This window comes from Camelus bactrianus, chromosome 13, assembly GCF_048773025.1.
Source record: "Camelus bactrianus isolate YW-2024 breed Bactrian camel chromosome 13, ASM4877302v1, whole genome shotgun sequence".
NCBI classification, from domain to species: Eukaryota; Metazoa; Chordata; class Mammalia; order Artiodactyla; family Camelidae; genus Camelus; species Camelus bactrianus.
In genome coordinates, this window is record NC_133551.1 from 67,269,514 (window position 1) to 67,286,179 (window position 16,666).

The 16,666-nt window shown below is 51.7% G+C and overlaps 1 protein-coding gene across 1 annotated transcript in view; it reads right to left on the bottom strand.

Moving 5' to 3' along the window:
• Positions 1 to 1,700: 1,700 nt before the first annotated feature.
• The window catches only part of IGSF21 (immunoglobin superfamily member 21), a 234,730-nt gene continuing 219,764 nt past the window's right edge, over positions 1,701 to 16,666 (bottom strand). Inside the window, exons 5-10 of the mRNA XM_074377821.1 lie at positions 15,130 to 15,245; positions 11,984 to 12,458; positions 3,618 to 3,703; positions 3,029 to 3,221; positions 2,611 to 2,649; positions 1,701 to 1,922 (exon numbers count right to left, since the gene is read on the bottom strand). Of these exons, the coding sequence (XP_074233922.1) occupies positions 1,849 to 1,922; positions 2,611 to 2,649; positions 3,029 to 3,221; positions 3,618 to 3,703; positions 11,984 to 12,458; positions 15,130 to 15,245 (983 nt within the window). The 3' untranslated portion in view covers positions 1,701 to 1,848. The remainder of the gene's footprint in view (positions 1,923 to 2,610; positions 2,650 to 3,028; positions 3,222 to 3,617; positions 3,704 to 11,983; positions 12,459 to 15,129; positions 15,246 to 16,666) is intronic.

A 16,666-nucleotide genomic window follows, 5' to 3' on the forward strand; every position in this document is an offset into this window, starting at 1 on the left:
TATAGCAAATTACCACCAACTTCATCACTTAAAACAAGGCAGACCTATTCTCTTAGAGTCCTGGAAATCAGAAGTCTGAAATGCATCTTACAGAGCTAAAGGTGTTGGCAGGGCTGGTTCCTTCTGGAGGTTCTAGGGGAGGATCGGTTTTCTTGCCTTTTTCAGCTTCTAGAGGCTGCCTGCTTTCCTTGGCTCATGGCCCTTCCTTGCATCCCTCCAACCTCTTGCTTCTATCATCACATCTCCTTCTACTGCCTTCTTGCCTCCCTCTTATAGGACCCTTGTGATTACATTGGGATAATCCAGGATCATCTTCCTGGCTCAAGATCCTTAAATTAATTACATCGACAAAAATCCCTTTCGCTGTGAAAGGTAATATATTCACAGGTTCTGGAGATTAGGATGTGGACATCTTTTGGGGGAGGCATTATTCTATCCACCGTAGTGATCCTCCAGCCCTCTCTTCCCCTGCCTTGGAGATTCTAGAGGCCGCATGTTCTGGCTGGTCTAGCTATAAGATAGAAGAGGATCACCCAACCCACCTTGGGCTTTTCATGAGCCCCAAGTCAGTTTTATTGTGTTAATCCAGTAAAACTCTGGGGTTAATGTGTTACTGCAGCATAGCCTGTCCTATCAAGATTAACATGCTCTTCCATTGGATCTCCTTGGTGACTCTCGAGTCTTGGCCACAGCTCAGAGAGGCCAACCCCACCCCTCTCCAGGGACTCTCAGTCCTTCCCTCCAATAGCTGAGTGGCATGGAGAATCTTCTAGTAGTTAAATAGAAAGTTTCTGGAACCTCTACCACTGACTTACATGTGGCTTTTGTTTTAAATTGAAGTATATATAGTCAGCTGTGCTCTCTCTCCTCCTCTTCAGAGACGGCCCACATTCTGTCTATGGAATGTGTACCTACTTTTAATCTGAGCACCCAACCCCGACATCTCGTGGCCTTTCTCTTGCATTTCAGTGTATCTCTCTGAATATATCTACCTTTACTCAAAAAAAAAAAAAGTCTAAACTGAAGTATAGTCGACTTATAGTGTCGTGTTCCTTTTTGGTGTACGGCATAGTGATTCATTACATGTGACCTTGACTGATGTTGGCCTTGGCCATGTGACTTGCTTTGGCTAAAGGAGTGTTTATGGACCAGATAGGGAGGTGCCTTAACGGTGCCTGCATGGTTTGGATTTTTTCCTGGAGCTTTGATTATCCATTGTAAGAGGATTGAATGTCAGGTAGCCACTGCTCCTTTAGCCTGGGCTCCAGAACAAACTCCCAGGAAGAGACCAGAGCCCAATCCACAGCCCAGAGTCCAGCCCAGTCAGCCTGAAGCAGAGCTGCCCAATTGAGCCCAGACTAGGTCAGCTAAACCCCTTCATCTTGACCATGAACATAATTATAAATGCTTGTTGTTGCATGCCACTGAGATTTGAGTTGGCTTGTTATGCAGCATTATTGTGGCAAGAGCTGACTGTTATGTTTGGCCCTAAGGAAACATGGATTTCCTGAGTAGAGGCCTACCCCTGGATTTGGGTGAGACAAGGAGCTGCACTTCCATCCCTCATCCAGGGAAGAGGATGCCCTGCATGTTCCTCATGACTCCCTTCAGGGCCTGTCCCAAGACTGCATGCCTGGGGGTTCCAGTTGCTGCCATAGAACACAGGAAGGATACAAAGCCCCAGACCAAGGTGGGGAAAATTGTTCTGTTTTAATTAAACTGACCGAAGAAGCCAAGACACGGACAGAAAGAGACTAAGAACAAGACTGGAAATAGTTTAGAAAAGAAATGAAAACCGATGGCAGAGATGTCAGTGCCGGATGGAGTTGGGGGAGTGGGGCCGGGCCTTCACGTCAGCTCCAGGACCACTGTCAGGGTGAGCACCAAGGTGAGCCAGACGCCAGCAGGGCCAGACGTGGAACCTGCATGGGAAGCAGTGTCAGGGCTTGTGACCCATCCGCCCTGCTTTCTGACCGGCACGGAGGGGCGTGGCGCCTGGGGGCAGAACCTCGGAGGCCCCGGGGAAGAGTCCGGGCTGCAGTGTTAGGAAGCGCTGGGTTCAAATCCCAGCTCTGCCATCTGTCCCACCTAACTGTGCTTGATCCCTTCCATGTCCCAGGCCGGCTGGGAGGTCAGGCTCCCTGGGGGCCATCCAGACCCTCCAACAGGGACTCAGGGTCGGGGTCCTCCACTGTGAATGGTGAGACTGGCTTAGCGTGGGAGGGAGGACTGGCAGGCCTGGGAGTAGTGTCTGTGCCGCATGGGGTGGTGCTCAGGTCAGGGGCAGCCCACGGAGGGCAGGATAAAGGGCCCCAGCATCCTATGAAGTAGTCAAGGGCCCCGGAACACAACCCCACGGTCGATGCTGGACACACCCTCTCGGGGCCATGGCAGCTGAGCTCTCTGAGAGTCTAGAAATCCTTGCCAGCTGCCTTGGGGTGCTGAGTCCCCCCTAAACTGCTTCTGTGTCCACTCCTGACCTGTGACGCAGACGTTCCCCAGCTAAAGGACAATCACCAGCCTGAAGTGTGAGGGAGGGGCAGGGGTGTGCCAAGGGGCCATTCGGAGGACTCAAACTTTGAAGCTAGAAGCTCCTGAGTGGAGGCTTACCATTGGAGTCCTCCGTTCCTCTTGGAATATTTGGGTTTTCTGTTGGGAAGAACAGAAAGAGAACTAGAGCACGTGGAATCGGCCAAGGAGCCCCCTCACCCAGCGCCTGTGGTGACAACATGTGCACCCTCCCAGGGCAGCCACACAACCTCTGTGGGCTGGACAGTATCAGCCCCACTCCACAGATGGAGAAACTGAGGGAGGTTAAGCAGTTTGCCCCAAGCGCTAACCGGTGGATCTAGGATTTGAATCCAGGGCTCTCTAGCTCCAAAGCCGTTATAATTTTAATCCCTGTGGGACACCCTCTCAGGGCAAATCTGGGGGACTCGGGCCCTTGCTGCCCCCTTCTCCTTGAGGCAGCTCCAGCCGGGGCCTGCTCCCGGAGAGTCCTCCCAATCCCCAGCCGGGCGCAGCGTACCGAACACGATGAGCCGGGTGTGCGTGTCGGTGGAGCCCAGCGGGTTCTGGGCCATGCAGCGGTACATGGAGCCGTTGAGTTCAGCGGGAACCCGCTCCAGGACCAGCTCCTTCCCATCAAACTCAGCGCTGCCGTCCAGGAGGCGGCTCCCCACTCGCGTCCATGTGAACATGGGCTCCGGGAAGACTTCGTTCTGCAGGCCGGAGCAGGGGAGAATCGGGTCATGGGAGGAACCGTTCCGCCAGAGCAGGAAGGGGCCAGAAACGATCGGGCAACACATTTTTCATAATGGGTCAGGTGTGGCTGCCCGGAACCCCAGGATGGAAAGGATGCTAGGGCTGGAAGGAACGTCAGATCCACATGCTGTGTCTGCTCTGAGTTCTAGGTAGGTCAGTAAAGCCACGTGTGGACCTCGTGCCATTCCCCGTGGAAGTGGATTCTGCCATTACACGAATTAGGAGACTGAGGCCGGCTGGCTCTGCTGGAGGTCAAGGCGAGGACCTCAGAGCAGGTAGCCAGGGATGCTGATGCCCCACTGGTCCCCTGACCACCTGCTACCACCCTCGCAGATGCTCAGAGACAGGCTGACCTGAAATCCATGGACCAGAATCCTCACTGTGTCCCCGACCCGGGCTCTGCTGGGTGTCATCATGATTTTGGGTCCTTTGGGGGCAACTGTAGGGAGAGGAAGGCCAGGTCAGAGAGGTGTGCATTTACACGGGAGCTGGGGGTAAGCGAACCCCAGCCTAGGCCCGCACAGCTGGCTACAAATCCCATTAGTAGGAAAGCCAGGGTGGCGCCTGGAACCAGCAAGTGGAGAACAGGGAGGGGAGCTGAAGGCGGGCAGAGGAGACCTTAGGAAGCCCTCAGTGCTGAGAGACTGTGTTCTGGACCCAGGGAGGGTGTGAAGACCCCAGGAGTGTGAGCCGGCCTCTATTCACAGCCCTGAAGTCCTTCAGTTTGCTAAAAGATAATTTTCAGAAAAAGGTACAGTCATGACTTTCATATAGAAATAAAAATGGGTGAAAAAAAAAAATCCCAGACACAGAAATGGGGAAATGGAAGAGAAAGTTCCAGTCCATTTCCAGGACCCTCTTTTATTCACTCATGCCGGCATTCACTCACACACATTTCCCAAGCCCTGCCTGGGACCTGGACGTCTATCGGTGCACAGCACACAGTCCCTGCCCTTGTGGGGTTCACTCTCAGCGGGAACAAAAGACAGGCATGAGCTGGTGTGACAAGGGGTCAGATCAGAGAAGCCCAGGGGACGGTGGAGTCAGGGACACCCAGAGGAGGTGCTGTCCAGGTAACAACCCAGCTGCTAATGGGAAAAAGTCTGCTCCAGCAGCTGCTACAGCTCAAAGCACCCAAATCCCACCCGCACTAAACTCCTACGGGGTGGGGTTCTACCAATCCCCACTGTACAGCTGAGTTAATTGTGGCCCAGAGAGGGGAAGTAACTTGCCAAAGGTCACACAGTGAAGAAGAACTTGGACCAAATTTCTGATCTCATCACTCCTGCTCTGGTGTTCCTTCTACCAGGTTAATCTGCCCAGTGGGGTTTTCTGGAATCTCTGGGTTGAAGGTGGGTGGAGGGTGGCCACAGGTGGGTGAACCATCTCCTTCCTTGGGCCTCGCCTGTGCCTCCCTGCCTCTCTTCCTCACCTCCTTGTACCACTTCTTTTAAGCCCTTTAACGTCTCTGAGCTTGGGAGACAAGATGCCCAAGGGCGATGCCCTCCTGTGAACGAGAGGATATCAGGGATGAAGGATCCCTGCTGGGACCACTCAGTCATCCTCTCGGGTTTCAGATTGGGAAACCGAGGTCCAGGGGTAACGAAGAGGCTTATCCAAGGTCACCCACAGAGCCGGTTTCTCCTGTAGCTGACTTTTGGGTGGGGGTTCTTTTTGCTAGTTCATTCATTCATTCATTCATTCAACAAGTAATTATTGAGCCAACCATGTGACAGCCTTTGGGACAGGGCTGGGGACATGGTGGTGATGGAGACACATGCCTGCAAACATGAGCTTACACCCTAGTTAGGGAGACATTTCTAGCTTTTCCAGACAAACAAGCACACGGAGAAGAGTCTATCAGAGAGATAAAGCACATGCAGAGAATCAGACCAGGGGTGAGACGGCGTCTGAGTGTCTCTTCCAAGGAGCTGGCGTTTCAGCCGAGATGAGGCTCACGAGGCGAGTTCCAGGCAGAGGGAACAGCCAGCGCATGGCGCTGAGTTGGAAGGTCAGGGGTAAAGGGGGTAGGGGTTGGGCCAGACCCTGTAGAGCTTCCCGGGCTGGGGAAGAAGGAAATGATGGGGTTTTGATGGGAGTGCCATGTTCACTCTCTGTAAACATCGTGCAGGGGTGGCTTCAGGAGAAAAGCTTGGTCCCAGGCCCTGGGGCTGACCTGGGATCCTCCCACCTGCCCCGACTTCTCCCCGGGCCTCTCTTTCCCACTCAGAACTCTCAGAGCAGAAACTGCAGCAGCTGGCAGATGTGGGGGATCCCCCGGGCACGGCCAACTTCATCCTCTGAGAATGAAACCAAAGGACTATTCATTAAACCACGAGCGAGACATCTGAAGCGCCACGTGCGGCAGAGGGAAGCATCCGTGGGAAGAGCCCAGCCGGCAGGAGGGGAGGGCATGGCGGCGGGGGCGGGAGTGGGGAGGGGGAGGGGAAGGAGGCGTCCGCTGCTGCTTCCTCCCACGTGAAGAATGAGCGCTGGCCCGGGAGGAGGAGCGCGAGCTCTAGTCTAGTCTAATCTGTGTGCCCCTGAACCAGTCATCGCACCTGGCTCTCCCCACGTGCAAAGTGGGAACAGCCATGGCAGCCCTCGCCCACCCTCCTCACTTGTTAGGAACACCAGGAGATGACATTTGTTCCTTGTGCACTGAGTGCCAGGCACTATGTTAAGTGCCTTATGTGTGATCTCATTTCAACTTCCAACCTCTTAAGATTGTCCCCGTAAGGAGATGAAGGTTTAGGGGAGTCAAGTAACTTTCTCGCCTTTTTAATTAACTCTCAAGTGCTGTGAAGGCCCCTTTGCAGGTGGGAAGCGCTTCATAGGAAGATCTGGTGCTGGGTTATTTTGTCTGCTCTTTTCGTCCTGCTGGGATGGCACCGTCCCACGGCAGCCAGCAGGGGGCGAGGAAGGGCATCCCTGTCTGGCAGAGGCATGAACGGGAGGACAAGGGCAGACAACTTTCCCTCCTAGGTCAGATTCCTCACTGCTCTGGTTTCTGTTTTGTTTGTTTGTTTGTTTTTGTTTGGGGGAGGTAATTAGGTTTATTTATTTACTCATTTATTATAATGGAGATACTGGGGATTGAACCTAGAACCTTGTGCACGCTAAGCACACACTCTACCACTGAGCTATACCCTCTCCCTGCCCTGGTTCCTAAAGTCCCCATCTACTCCCTTCAGGCCAATCTGGGCCCGAAAGGAGGGAACCAACATTTATCAGATGCCTAACATGCACTAGACCTCGTTCTAGGACTGTCACACCCACCCTGGTGCTTACAAGGCAGGTTGCCATGAAACCCACTTTGCAGGCATTAGATTGGCCCTCAGGAGGGCAGTGGCTTGCCTAAGGCCACACAGCAGAGAAGTGGCAGGAGCAGGACCTGATGGCACGTAGGTCTTCAGAGGGAAGTTTGGAACCGGGAGTGGAGGATGGGAGCGTTAGATGACTTCTTCCACTTGGGCAGCCAGATCTCTCCCCTGCTGCCCTGAGCTGCCATCACCCTCACACTTCCACCATCACAACTACACCCATTAGCAGCTCTTGGAAGTCAAGCCCTGGCTCCCTTTCTTGTTTCCAAAGCACATCACTGAAAGTATCTGAAGGAAGATTCTCAGCCCCTGGGACATCACTCCTCTCAACCCCTGGACATATGGAGAGAATGGGAGTCAGGAGACTCAGGACTGAGGGATAGTCTTCTACTCTTCGGTTGTGTGACTTGTTGGGTCTCAGTTTTCTCACCCGTAAATGGGGAGAATAGGTTGTTATCCTACTATTTGAGGAGTTGCTCTGAAAATGACAATGGGGGAGAGATATAAGATGAAAGTGTGAAACGTGGTGTCCATCTGCTCAGGGCAACATGAAAGATCCCGATTATGTAACTGCTCTCTGTCATCTCCTGAGCATTTCTGCAAGAACAGCCCTGTGAAATATCCTGGAAAAGCTCCTTTAGGCACCCCACGTCAGGAATTCTGGGTGTTCGCTGAGACAACCACTCACCTGCCTACCCACTCATCCACTCACTCATCCACTCACTTATCCATCTATCAGTCCATTCATTCACCCACCCATCCATCCATCCACCCATTTACCAATCCATCCATCCATCCGTCCGTCCATCCATCCATCCGTCCGTCCATCCATCCATCCATCCATCCATCCATCCATCCATGCATCCATCCACCCTTCCACCCATCCATGCTTCCCTCCATCCATCTGCCCGTGTATCCATCCATCCATCCATTTATCCATCCATCATTCATCCACCTACCCATAAGCCTACTATCCCATCCACCCACCCACCCATTCATTCATTCATCTGCTCTAACCATCTAGTTCTTTACTGTGCACCTAATCTGTGTCAGTCATTATGCTGGGGATACAATAATGAATAACAACAGTAGTTTATATTTACTGAGTACTTACTCTGGCACTATGCTAAGCTCTTTGTATGCACTGTGTTGTTTAATCTTCACATCAGCTCAGAAAAGTATTAATTGGTTGACTATTAAAGAAGTGTTTGTTAATTTATAGTTAGGGATTGCTCTGAGCCCTGTATCATGTGAACAAGGCAGATCAAGACCGTGCCCACATGTGACTTAAATTCTAGAGGAGGATCCAGGCAATAGGAAAATATTTAATATACTTGTAAGTGGAGCTACATGCAATGTCAGAATTCAAAGCAAGGTAAGGAGCTAATGGGTCCAGGAGGAAGAAGCTGAGATAGGACTCTCTGAGTAGGAGATTTGAGCAGAGACTTGAGTGAAGGAGGGCTTGAGACTATCTGGGATAAGATTATGCTAGGCAGAAAGGAAGGACAGTGCAAAGTCACAGAGGTGGGCCTGAGCTGGGTGTATTCAAGGAGGAGTAAGCCGAACCCCGTGGCTGGAGTAGATGGAGCAGAGCATGATGGATGAGCACCACGGAGATTTAATTTTAAACGTGATGGCAGTCTAGTGGGTTGTTTGGTTTTGTTCTGACTTTCACATATTTTTGAATCGTGACAAAACTCACATAAGGGAAATGCACTGTTCTTAAGAATACAGTTTGACAAATCTTAATAAAAGTGAACACCTGCATAACCAGTGTCTCCATCAAATTTTAGAATATTCCCTTCCTTTCGAAGGCACCCTGATGCCTCCTTCCAGTCAATTGCCACTCTCCATAGGTAAACACTGTTCTGATTTCTATCCCCAGAGGTTTGTTTTGTGTTCTAGGAGTTAATATAAATTGAATGCAGTGTGTACTCAGCTGGCTACTTTCACTCAGCACGATGTTTCTGAGCTTCGACCATGTTGTTGGTGTATTAGTAGTTCATTCACCTATACTGATGAGAAGTAATTCATTATATAAATATACCACAAATTTGTTCATCCAGTTTCCTAATTATGGATGTTTGGGTTTTTTACAGTTTTTGTTGTTGCTGTTGTTATGGATAAAGCAACACTGAACATTCATGTTCAAGTCTTTGTGGACATATGTTTTCATTTCTCTTGGGTAAGTACTTAGGAGTGAAATTGTTGGGTCATAGAGTAGGGAGGGGTATTTTTATCTTTGTAAGAAGCTGCCAGTTTTCAAAAGCAGTAGTACTATTTTGTACTCCCAGCACTGCACAAGGGTTCTGATTGTTCCACATCCTTGCCAACACTTGCTGTTGGCAGTCTTTTCCATTTTAGGTATTCTAGTGGTTATGAAATGCTATCCTGCTGAGGTTTTAGTCTTCAGTTCCCTAATGATGCTATACACATTTTTATACACTAATTGGCCATTTGTATATCCTCTCTTTTAAAAATTTGACTTGCCTTGTCATTATTGATCTGTCATAGCTCTTTATATATTCTGGATTCAACTCCTTCATCATATATCTGTATTGAGAGAATTTTCTCTGTCTGTAGTGTGCTTTTTCATTTCACCCCATTTCATTTTCTTCAAAGTATTTTCAGAGCAGAAGATTTGAATGTTGATTAAGTCACCAATTTTCAATTTTGCATTTAGTGCTTTTTGTGACCTCTTTAAGAAATCTTTGCCTACCTCAATGTGGCAAAGATGTATTCTTGTGTTTTGCTCTGGAAGTTTTATGACACTAGGTTTAATATTTAGGTCTGTGATTCATCTCAGATGAATTCTTGTGTGTGTGCAAGGTAGGGGGTCAAGTTCACTTTTTCCTTAAGCCTATCCAGTAGTTCTAGGGCCATATGTTAAGAAGAGTTCTCTTTCCCCATTGAGTAGCCTAGGGACCTTTGTCCAAAATCATTTGATTCTCTATATGTGGGTCTATTTCTGGACTCTCTTTTGTTCCATTAATCTATTTGTCTACCATTGGAGGGTTTTGGATGTTGTGACTGGATTTATATTTTAGATCAACCAGGGTGGAGAACAGAAGTGGACACGAGGGAGCACAGAATCCAATCATCTGATCAGGGCTTTAAAGGTCAGGACCAAAAGGGTCGGGGCACGCCTCCCTGGCATGTATACCATGCCCTATTGCTTTTCTCCCCTTTCCCGCACTCAGACGTTCTTGTCTGGTCTCATCTTTCTCATTTTTGGTGGGGGTGGGGCAGGAAGCCATCCCATGGGAAGCTGAAGCTTGGGCAAGAGAGGCTGGGGGTGATCTTCATGGGCCAATCATCCCACTGAAGGACTGAGGCTGCTCTGTCGCTCAACTTGGAAGCAGACTGTACCCTGGGGACAGGGAGGTTCAAAAGCAGGAAGGAACTCTGGGAAGGATGGAGGGTCCAGAGAATGGGTCGGGCTGCCGAGGTGGGAGGGCTGAGAGAGGGGTCCAGGCAGGCTCTGGGTGGAGAAGGTCCCAGCACCTGGCACAGGACCTGGCTGTACAGGGTGCTTGTGGAATGTTTACAGAATGATGAGTAAATGGTGCTCAGGGAGCAGGCGCCATGACAATGGTGAGTGGCGGCTAAGGACAAGACACCACACCAGGACTTTTGAATCCTCCCTCACTTACCTCGGGCAACTTACTTAACCTCCCTGGGGCTTAATTGCCTCATCTGTGATATGGGATACTAAAAATGCCGGCTTCATTGAGTGACCATGAGGATTACCAACTGGGTGGTTGGGTTACCAATTGGGTTAATAAGAAAAAAAGCAACAGTCCACGGTATATAGTAGGTATTCAGTAAATGTTAGCCCTTACTATTATTTTCTCTGTGGGCAAGTGGCCTCTGAGAATCAAAGGGCTATTTTAATGGGTCTTTAGAGAACTCATCCCTTAGCCAACTGAGGGTGCCTGTTCCTGGGGCTGGTGAGTTCCATGGTCGGCACTGGGGGAAGTGGAGAGGGTTTTCAGCCAATAGGCCTGGCTGGAAATTTCAGATCTTCTAGTTTTAAGTTGGTGACTCAAGGAAAGGGACTCCACCAAACTGAGCCTTACTTTTGCTCATCTGTAAAATGGGATTGCCTAGTAAACTCCTGCTTGTGTGGAATGAATGAGAGAATCCTTGCACATGTTGCTGACTCATGGGAGGTGTTACATGTACAGGACATCCTTCCTCTTGGTGTTTGGTGTCAAGTTGGTGCTGGGTTTTTGGTAGACTGGCTAAAAACAGAGACGCCCTTTGGACCTCCCTAACACAGGCTGTGGTCCCAACCCTCAGCGCTGTCAGTCGCTGTTATCTGTCCTTGGTCATGAGGCGCCTACGTTAGGGGCTGTGGATACTTCTGTGTAGACTGTCATCACTGCAGGAGACGCAAAGGACAAGCCCAGGGATGAACTGCTGGGTACTGCAGACTGAGGCCCAGGGCGTTGTGGCAGAGAGGACCAGTACAGGGTCAGGGTGTCCATCTCCCTGCTCTACACCCCTTCCCCTCCCAGTCAGCACAAACCCTGGCTCAAAGAGTCTCCTATTTCTGGTAGACAAGATTCCACACATCCCTGGTCCCTCCCTCTACTCAGCTGGGAGGAGATGTACAAGGGGGAACAAACCAGATCTTAAGGAAGTGCTCTGGAGACAAGCAGAGTTGGTGGTCTGTGGGAGAAGGAACCAGGTCCCAGCCGGGGATTGGATTCTCTGGCTGAGCTGGCCCTGAGCCTCCAGCTTCCTGGTTGTGCCCATGTCCCACATTCCCGCAGATGACAGGGTACTTTCCATTATACTTAAAAATGTAAGCCATAGCAGTACCCTCCACACCCTATATATTCCCCCCCCCCAACCCGGGAAAGCTCCCTTTAACCTTCAGGACTCCTGACCCTGATCCAGTGAGCTCCGACCTGCCATGGTCATGATCCTTACCTGGTAAGCTCACGGGCCTCTTATTCAATGGAGAAAACCTCCTGGTCACCTCCCATGTCCCCAGGGTTCCCTGGCCTTGCCCTGACCTGACCCAGCCACCCTCCCTTAAGAGTCCCAATTCTTACATGTTCTTCGCTCACCAAGCATACTTCCCTATGACTCGTGTTTTCAATCTTGAAAACCTCCTGTATTTCTGACACCGAACTAGCAAACTTCTATGACTTCGAATTCTTGATCCTGCTGGACCAAATTCCTGTGACCTCCCTATACCCTCCCACGTCCTCCAACTCAGCTCGGCAAATCTCCGTACTCCGACTCTGACCTCCGTGCCTGACCCTGACCCTGGCTCGCTCCATCTCCCGCCCGTCTCCACGGTGGCCAGCAGCCGGCCCTATTCCAAGGCTCCCCACCACCCTTCTCTGCAGGAGGCCTGCAGAGTGGCTTCCACCAAGCCTCACCCAGCGTGACCTCTGCCTGCATGGGCATCGACAGCGCTGGGTGCTTGACCTCACAGCTGAAGAGGGCCTCGTTGTCGATCTGCGGATTGAGCGTCCAGGTGAGAAGGGCGCGCACCTCCACGGTGCCATCACTGCCAGGGCTGTGGCTGTGGCGCAGGAAGTAGATGGGCTCGGAGCTGTGGACCCAGCGGGGGAACTCGCGGCTCACCACCGTCTCTGGGATGTTCTCGGTGGTTGGCTGGAGGAGGATGCTGGGATCCGGGGTCAGACCCCGGGAGGGGCGCTCTGTGTAGGGACGCCCACCACGGTTCTCAGCGTCCAGCAGGGACAGTGACCTCTGCATCTTGGTGTCGTCCAGGTCACGGTGCAGGAGGCTGCGGAAGGGCCTGCTGTCCTGGAGGGGGCCAGAGCTAGCAGCTGGCGGCTCTGACAGGGGCACGGCATCGATTGGTTCCCCATCTCGTTTGAAATAAACCTGAAATTGCAAGGAGGGTGTGGGAAAAGATTTTGTGCCAATGACCTGGACCTCCCAGTGGGCTCTCAGAGGAACTGGCCACAAGAGGCCAGTCCTTGAGAAGCCTCCTCCTGGTGGCCTTCCAGATGGACCCCTCTCTGACCCTTTCCCTCCAGCACCCCGAGCACTGTGAGTCAGCTCGCTTCAGCAGGGACACCTGAGCCAACCTCCATCACTTACGAGCCAGTGAGCCTCTTTGCCCCTCCGTTTCCTTACTTGTAAAGGGGAATAAGAACACCTACACCACGAGGCTTGGATGCTTAGAAACAGTGTGCAGAGAAAGGACCCTGGACACAGCCCTAGCAGCCACCTGGGCTCCCAGGGGCTGGTCCGTGCCCATCTGGGGAGAGCAGGCAGGTGAGAGGGGCACTGGAGATGCCAGAAGGAGGAGGAGGAGAGGAGCGCTGTGTGTGTACACATCTTAGATGTTTTGGAGCCAGAAGGCAGGAAGCAGGTGCATGTGTGGGAGGGAGCTAGGTGTGGGATGAGGCGAAAGCCAGTGTCTTCTCGCTTTCTCTGCTAATGGGGAATTCAAGTTTTGAGAGGCGGCATTTAATTTAATTTGCTGTCTTTTTATTTTGGTACATACGCCCAGAGGCCCGTGGGGTTTGGGTGTATTTTTTAATAAATCAGATAAATAAATCAATGGGAGACGGGGAGAGAGGAGGCCAGGAAGCATCTCTGGGGATGCTGGTGCCGGTGGGGAAAGGGAGACAGAGGATGTGGGGGAAGGCAGACAGGGTGGGGGGTGGGTGAATTAAATGCAGGATGTGCCGGATCTGTCAGAGTTTATAGCTCCAACGAAGAATCTCTTATGCACATAATAGCCTGCTTTGGGGTTTTCTTTTTCTTTCTTTTTTTTTTTTTGAAAAGTGCTTCAAAAGCAGGTTTGTAATTTATATCAAAGAATTCTTTCAAGTTCTGACGTCCCAGGCAAACGTAAGGTGCCTGAAACGTGGGGAGATGAGGACCTTTTATATATATATGTGTGTGTATATATATATATATATATATATATGCCTTTTACATATAAGTTATTGGAATATTGTATTTCCTGTCTTAAGTGGCGGGAGCAGGCAGGCTGGGCAGCGGGGAGCTCTGTGGGGTGGGGGTCTTCCTGCAGCCTCAGAGCTGTGACTTTCTTTGTGCCCTCCAGAAAAGGAGTTTTTCTCGGGGGAAAAAGACCAGCTTGTCTGATTTTAGGGAGGTCAGAGCTGCTTATGGGCTCCAAAGGGAAAATCTGGGGACCATGTTCTGCTCTCAGCCATCGCTGCCCTTGAAGCTGCTTTGTGGTCTGTCTCCTCGGAACTGTGAGGTGGAGGTGGAGGGAAGGAGCCCCATCGAAGGCCTGCCTCTGCACCCCTGGTGCTGCCCACCTGCGCTCTGCTTGCCTGCTTCGTGCTGTCTTGGCTCTGCTTAGCCCTGTCCTGGGTGGCTAGGTCTCCCGAGGCCTAGATCCTGTGGTGAGGCTGGCCCAGGTCCCAAGGTCACCCCACTGGACCGTGTCTGTGAGACCGTCAGGGTCTGGAAGAGGAGAGCCCTTGCCCCTCCACCTTGAACTCTAATCCCCCCTACCCATGGCTCCAGCTCCACTGCTCACTAATCCTAGTGATGTATGAAACTCACAGAGACCAGACTCACAGTCTCATACAAGGTCAAATTGGAAGGGGCTTTCAGAGCACGTAGCCCATAGGTTCTCAATATCGGTTCAGAGAACCCTAAGGGTTCCAAGCGGTGCCTCAGGGATCAGTTAGGGCAACGTGCCCTTCCTTCCCTTTTAAATGTTTTACACCTGGGGCTTCTGTGTATCTCATTTAGACCAAACAGGTCCTGCTGCTTCACAGAAAGTGGAAAAACAGTAATATTGTCCATGCCGCAAAGCTCTTTATTGAACCTGAGAAGCAGAGGGGAGATGGTCCTGCTCAAGGTCATTCAGCACGTGTGACATTAGGGGTTAGAATCCAGCTCTCCATATGTTCTCACATCCTACCCCCGCCCCTTGAAGCAGCCATGACAATGACTCATGAGCTGGACATAACAGATCTCAGAGCTTAAATGTTTGAGGTTAAGGTTAAGGGTGGGTCTAATAAGGAGTTGGCCAAAAGAGGTATGGTCCCTCTTCCCTCTCTCCCATCCTTTTTCCCTTCCTTCCTTCCTCCCTCCCTCCCTTCTTTCTCTCCTTCCTTCCTTCCAGTGGAAGGAAGTGGAATGAGAGCTGGAAGACGTGACCTTGAGTCCCAGGTCTGTCAAAAACCGAGTGGGTGACTCTCCACGACCCTTCCCTTCCCAGGCCTCGTTGGTCTCCAGTCTGTTCCATAACTGGGATAGAAGTGTGCTCGATGCAGGGTCCCCTTGAAGCCCACCCGCCTGTGCAGTTGTAGGACTCCAGGGTCCAGGAGAAGTGGGAGTTCTCAGCACTGGGGGACTGGGAGCAAGAGACCCAGGCATGCGTGAGCAGGTCAGATGAGTGGACGTGGTCAGACCACGGCAGATGGGGCAGAGTTCACTTATGCAGACCGTGCCTCTTGCCTTCACTCTGCAGAGTGAGCACCACAGAGACATGGGCAGCTGGCCAAGCCACAAAGGAGGGTGGCCTGGCAGGGATGAGGAGGGACCACTCGGGGGCACTCACCATGGGTGCTGGTTTCCCTCCGGACACGATGCAGACCAGCGTGAAGTTCTGGGCTTGGTAGCGGCTGAAGGGGGCTGGTGTGTCAGCGGCCACCACTTCGATGGAGGTGGGAGGAGCTACCCAAAAGGGAAGCACAGGAAGACAAAGGCTTAACTGGAAGGTTCTGAAAAGAGTTCACTGATTACCTACCACGGGCCAGGTCCCATGCCAGGTGCTGAGGTGGGGGACAAATGTTGCATGCTTCCAGGAGTGGTCACTGGACAGTGAGAATGATGTCCCTGCTGGGCGTCCAGACAAGGGCTTTGCCTCTTGGGGCTTACAGCGCGGAGGGGAAGACGAACATGGGTTGAGAGATCGCATGGTTGACTGCGCTCAGTGCATTTGCTACAAGGAGGTGAGGCAGAGTGTAAAGGCACTTGTCCAAGCCTGAGGGAGTGACCCTGTGCTGTGACCTGAGGAAGCAACAGTAGGCAGAGGACAGGTGTGGCAGGTGGAGGGAACAGCATGTGCAAAGCCCTCATGACGGGCTGACTTAGGGCAGGGGGATGGGAAGTAGGCTGTTGCGGCGGGAGGGCAAAGAGAGGGGTACCCGGTGGGGCTGGGAAGATGTGCAGGGCACAGACGGGTGGCTGACAGTGGGTCCCCCCGTGTGCTGGGGCTCGTTCATACCAGCTCATGAGAACGATTATAACATATCTGGGAATTTTGTAAACCAGTTGTTAAACTGCTGCTAGCTTGGAACAGGCCACCGTGGGCGTCTTCACACCACCGAAATCAGCCGCCACTGCAAATCCGGGCTTATTCGTTTGTTTCCTTCCTCTGCCCCAGACCCCAGAGAGCAGCTTTACCAGCCCACCGCTGGCTGTGAGTTTTCCTTCTTTGTCCTGAGAGCAGTGGGGAGCCACTGAAGGCTTCGAGCAAGTGCAGTGACTTGATCTGAGCTGCATTTCAGAGACTGGAAACACAGAGCGTGAATTTATGTCAGAGAGCTTGGTAGCTTAGACCATGATGAGGGTGGAATGAGAGAAGTGGCTGACTCTGGGAGCCACTCAGAGCCAGGAGTCTTCCCTGTTTCTCTTGTTCTCCCCCAAAGTTGGCTTATTTTGTTTGGTCCCGCCTCCCACCAACTCCCCTCACTGGTCTCCTGACTGGCCCCCTACCAGCTGGTTTGCCAAAGCCAGCTCCGTGGGGTATTGAGAGGTCACATGTGGAGCCATCGGGCACTCCTGGATCCAAATCCCAGCGAGGTCACCCCCACTTCCACGTCCTTGGGTTGGTTACCAAAACAGTGAGCCTCAGTCTCCTAGACTGTTAAATGGGACTAATCCTTGGCAGACATAGTTGAAAGAAGGACCAGCTGCTTAATATGAAAGGGCGTGTCACATGGCAGGAATTTGCTCTTCTTATGATCTCTGCTATTATTTCCCCAACCATCTTGTTGTCAGCAGGACAGGAGCCAGACAGACTCTTAGAACCTTACTTGGGAAAGAAAGTTTGTGGGGTTCTGGCTTCTGTGGCCTTGGGTCATGCACGGTGG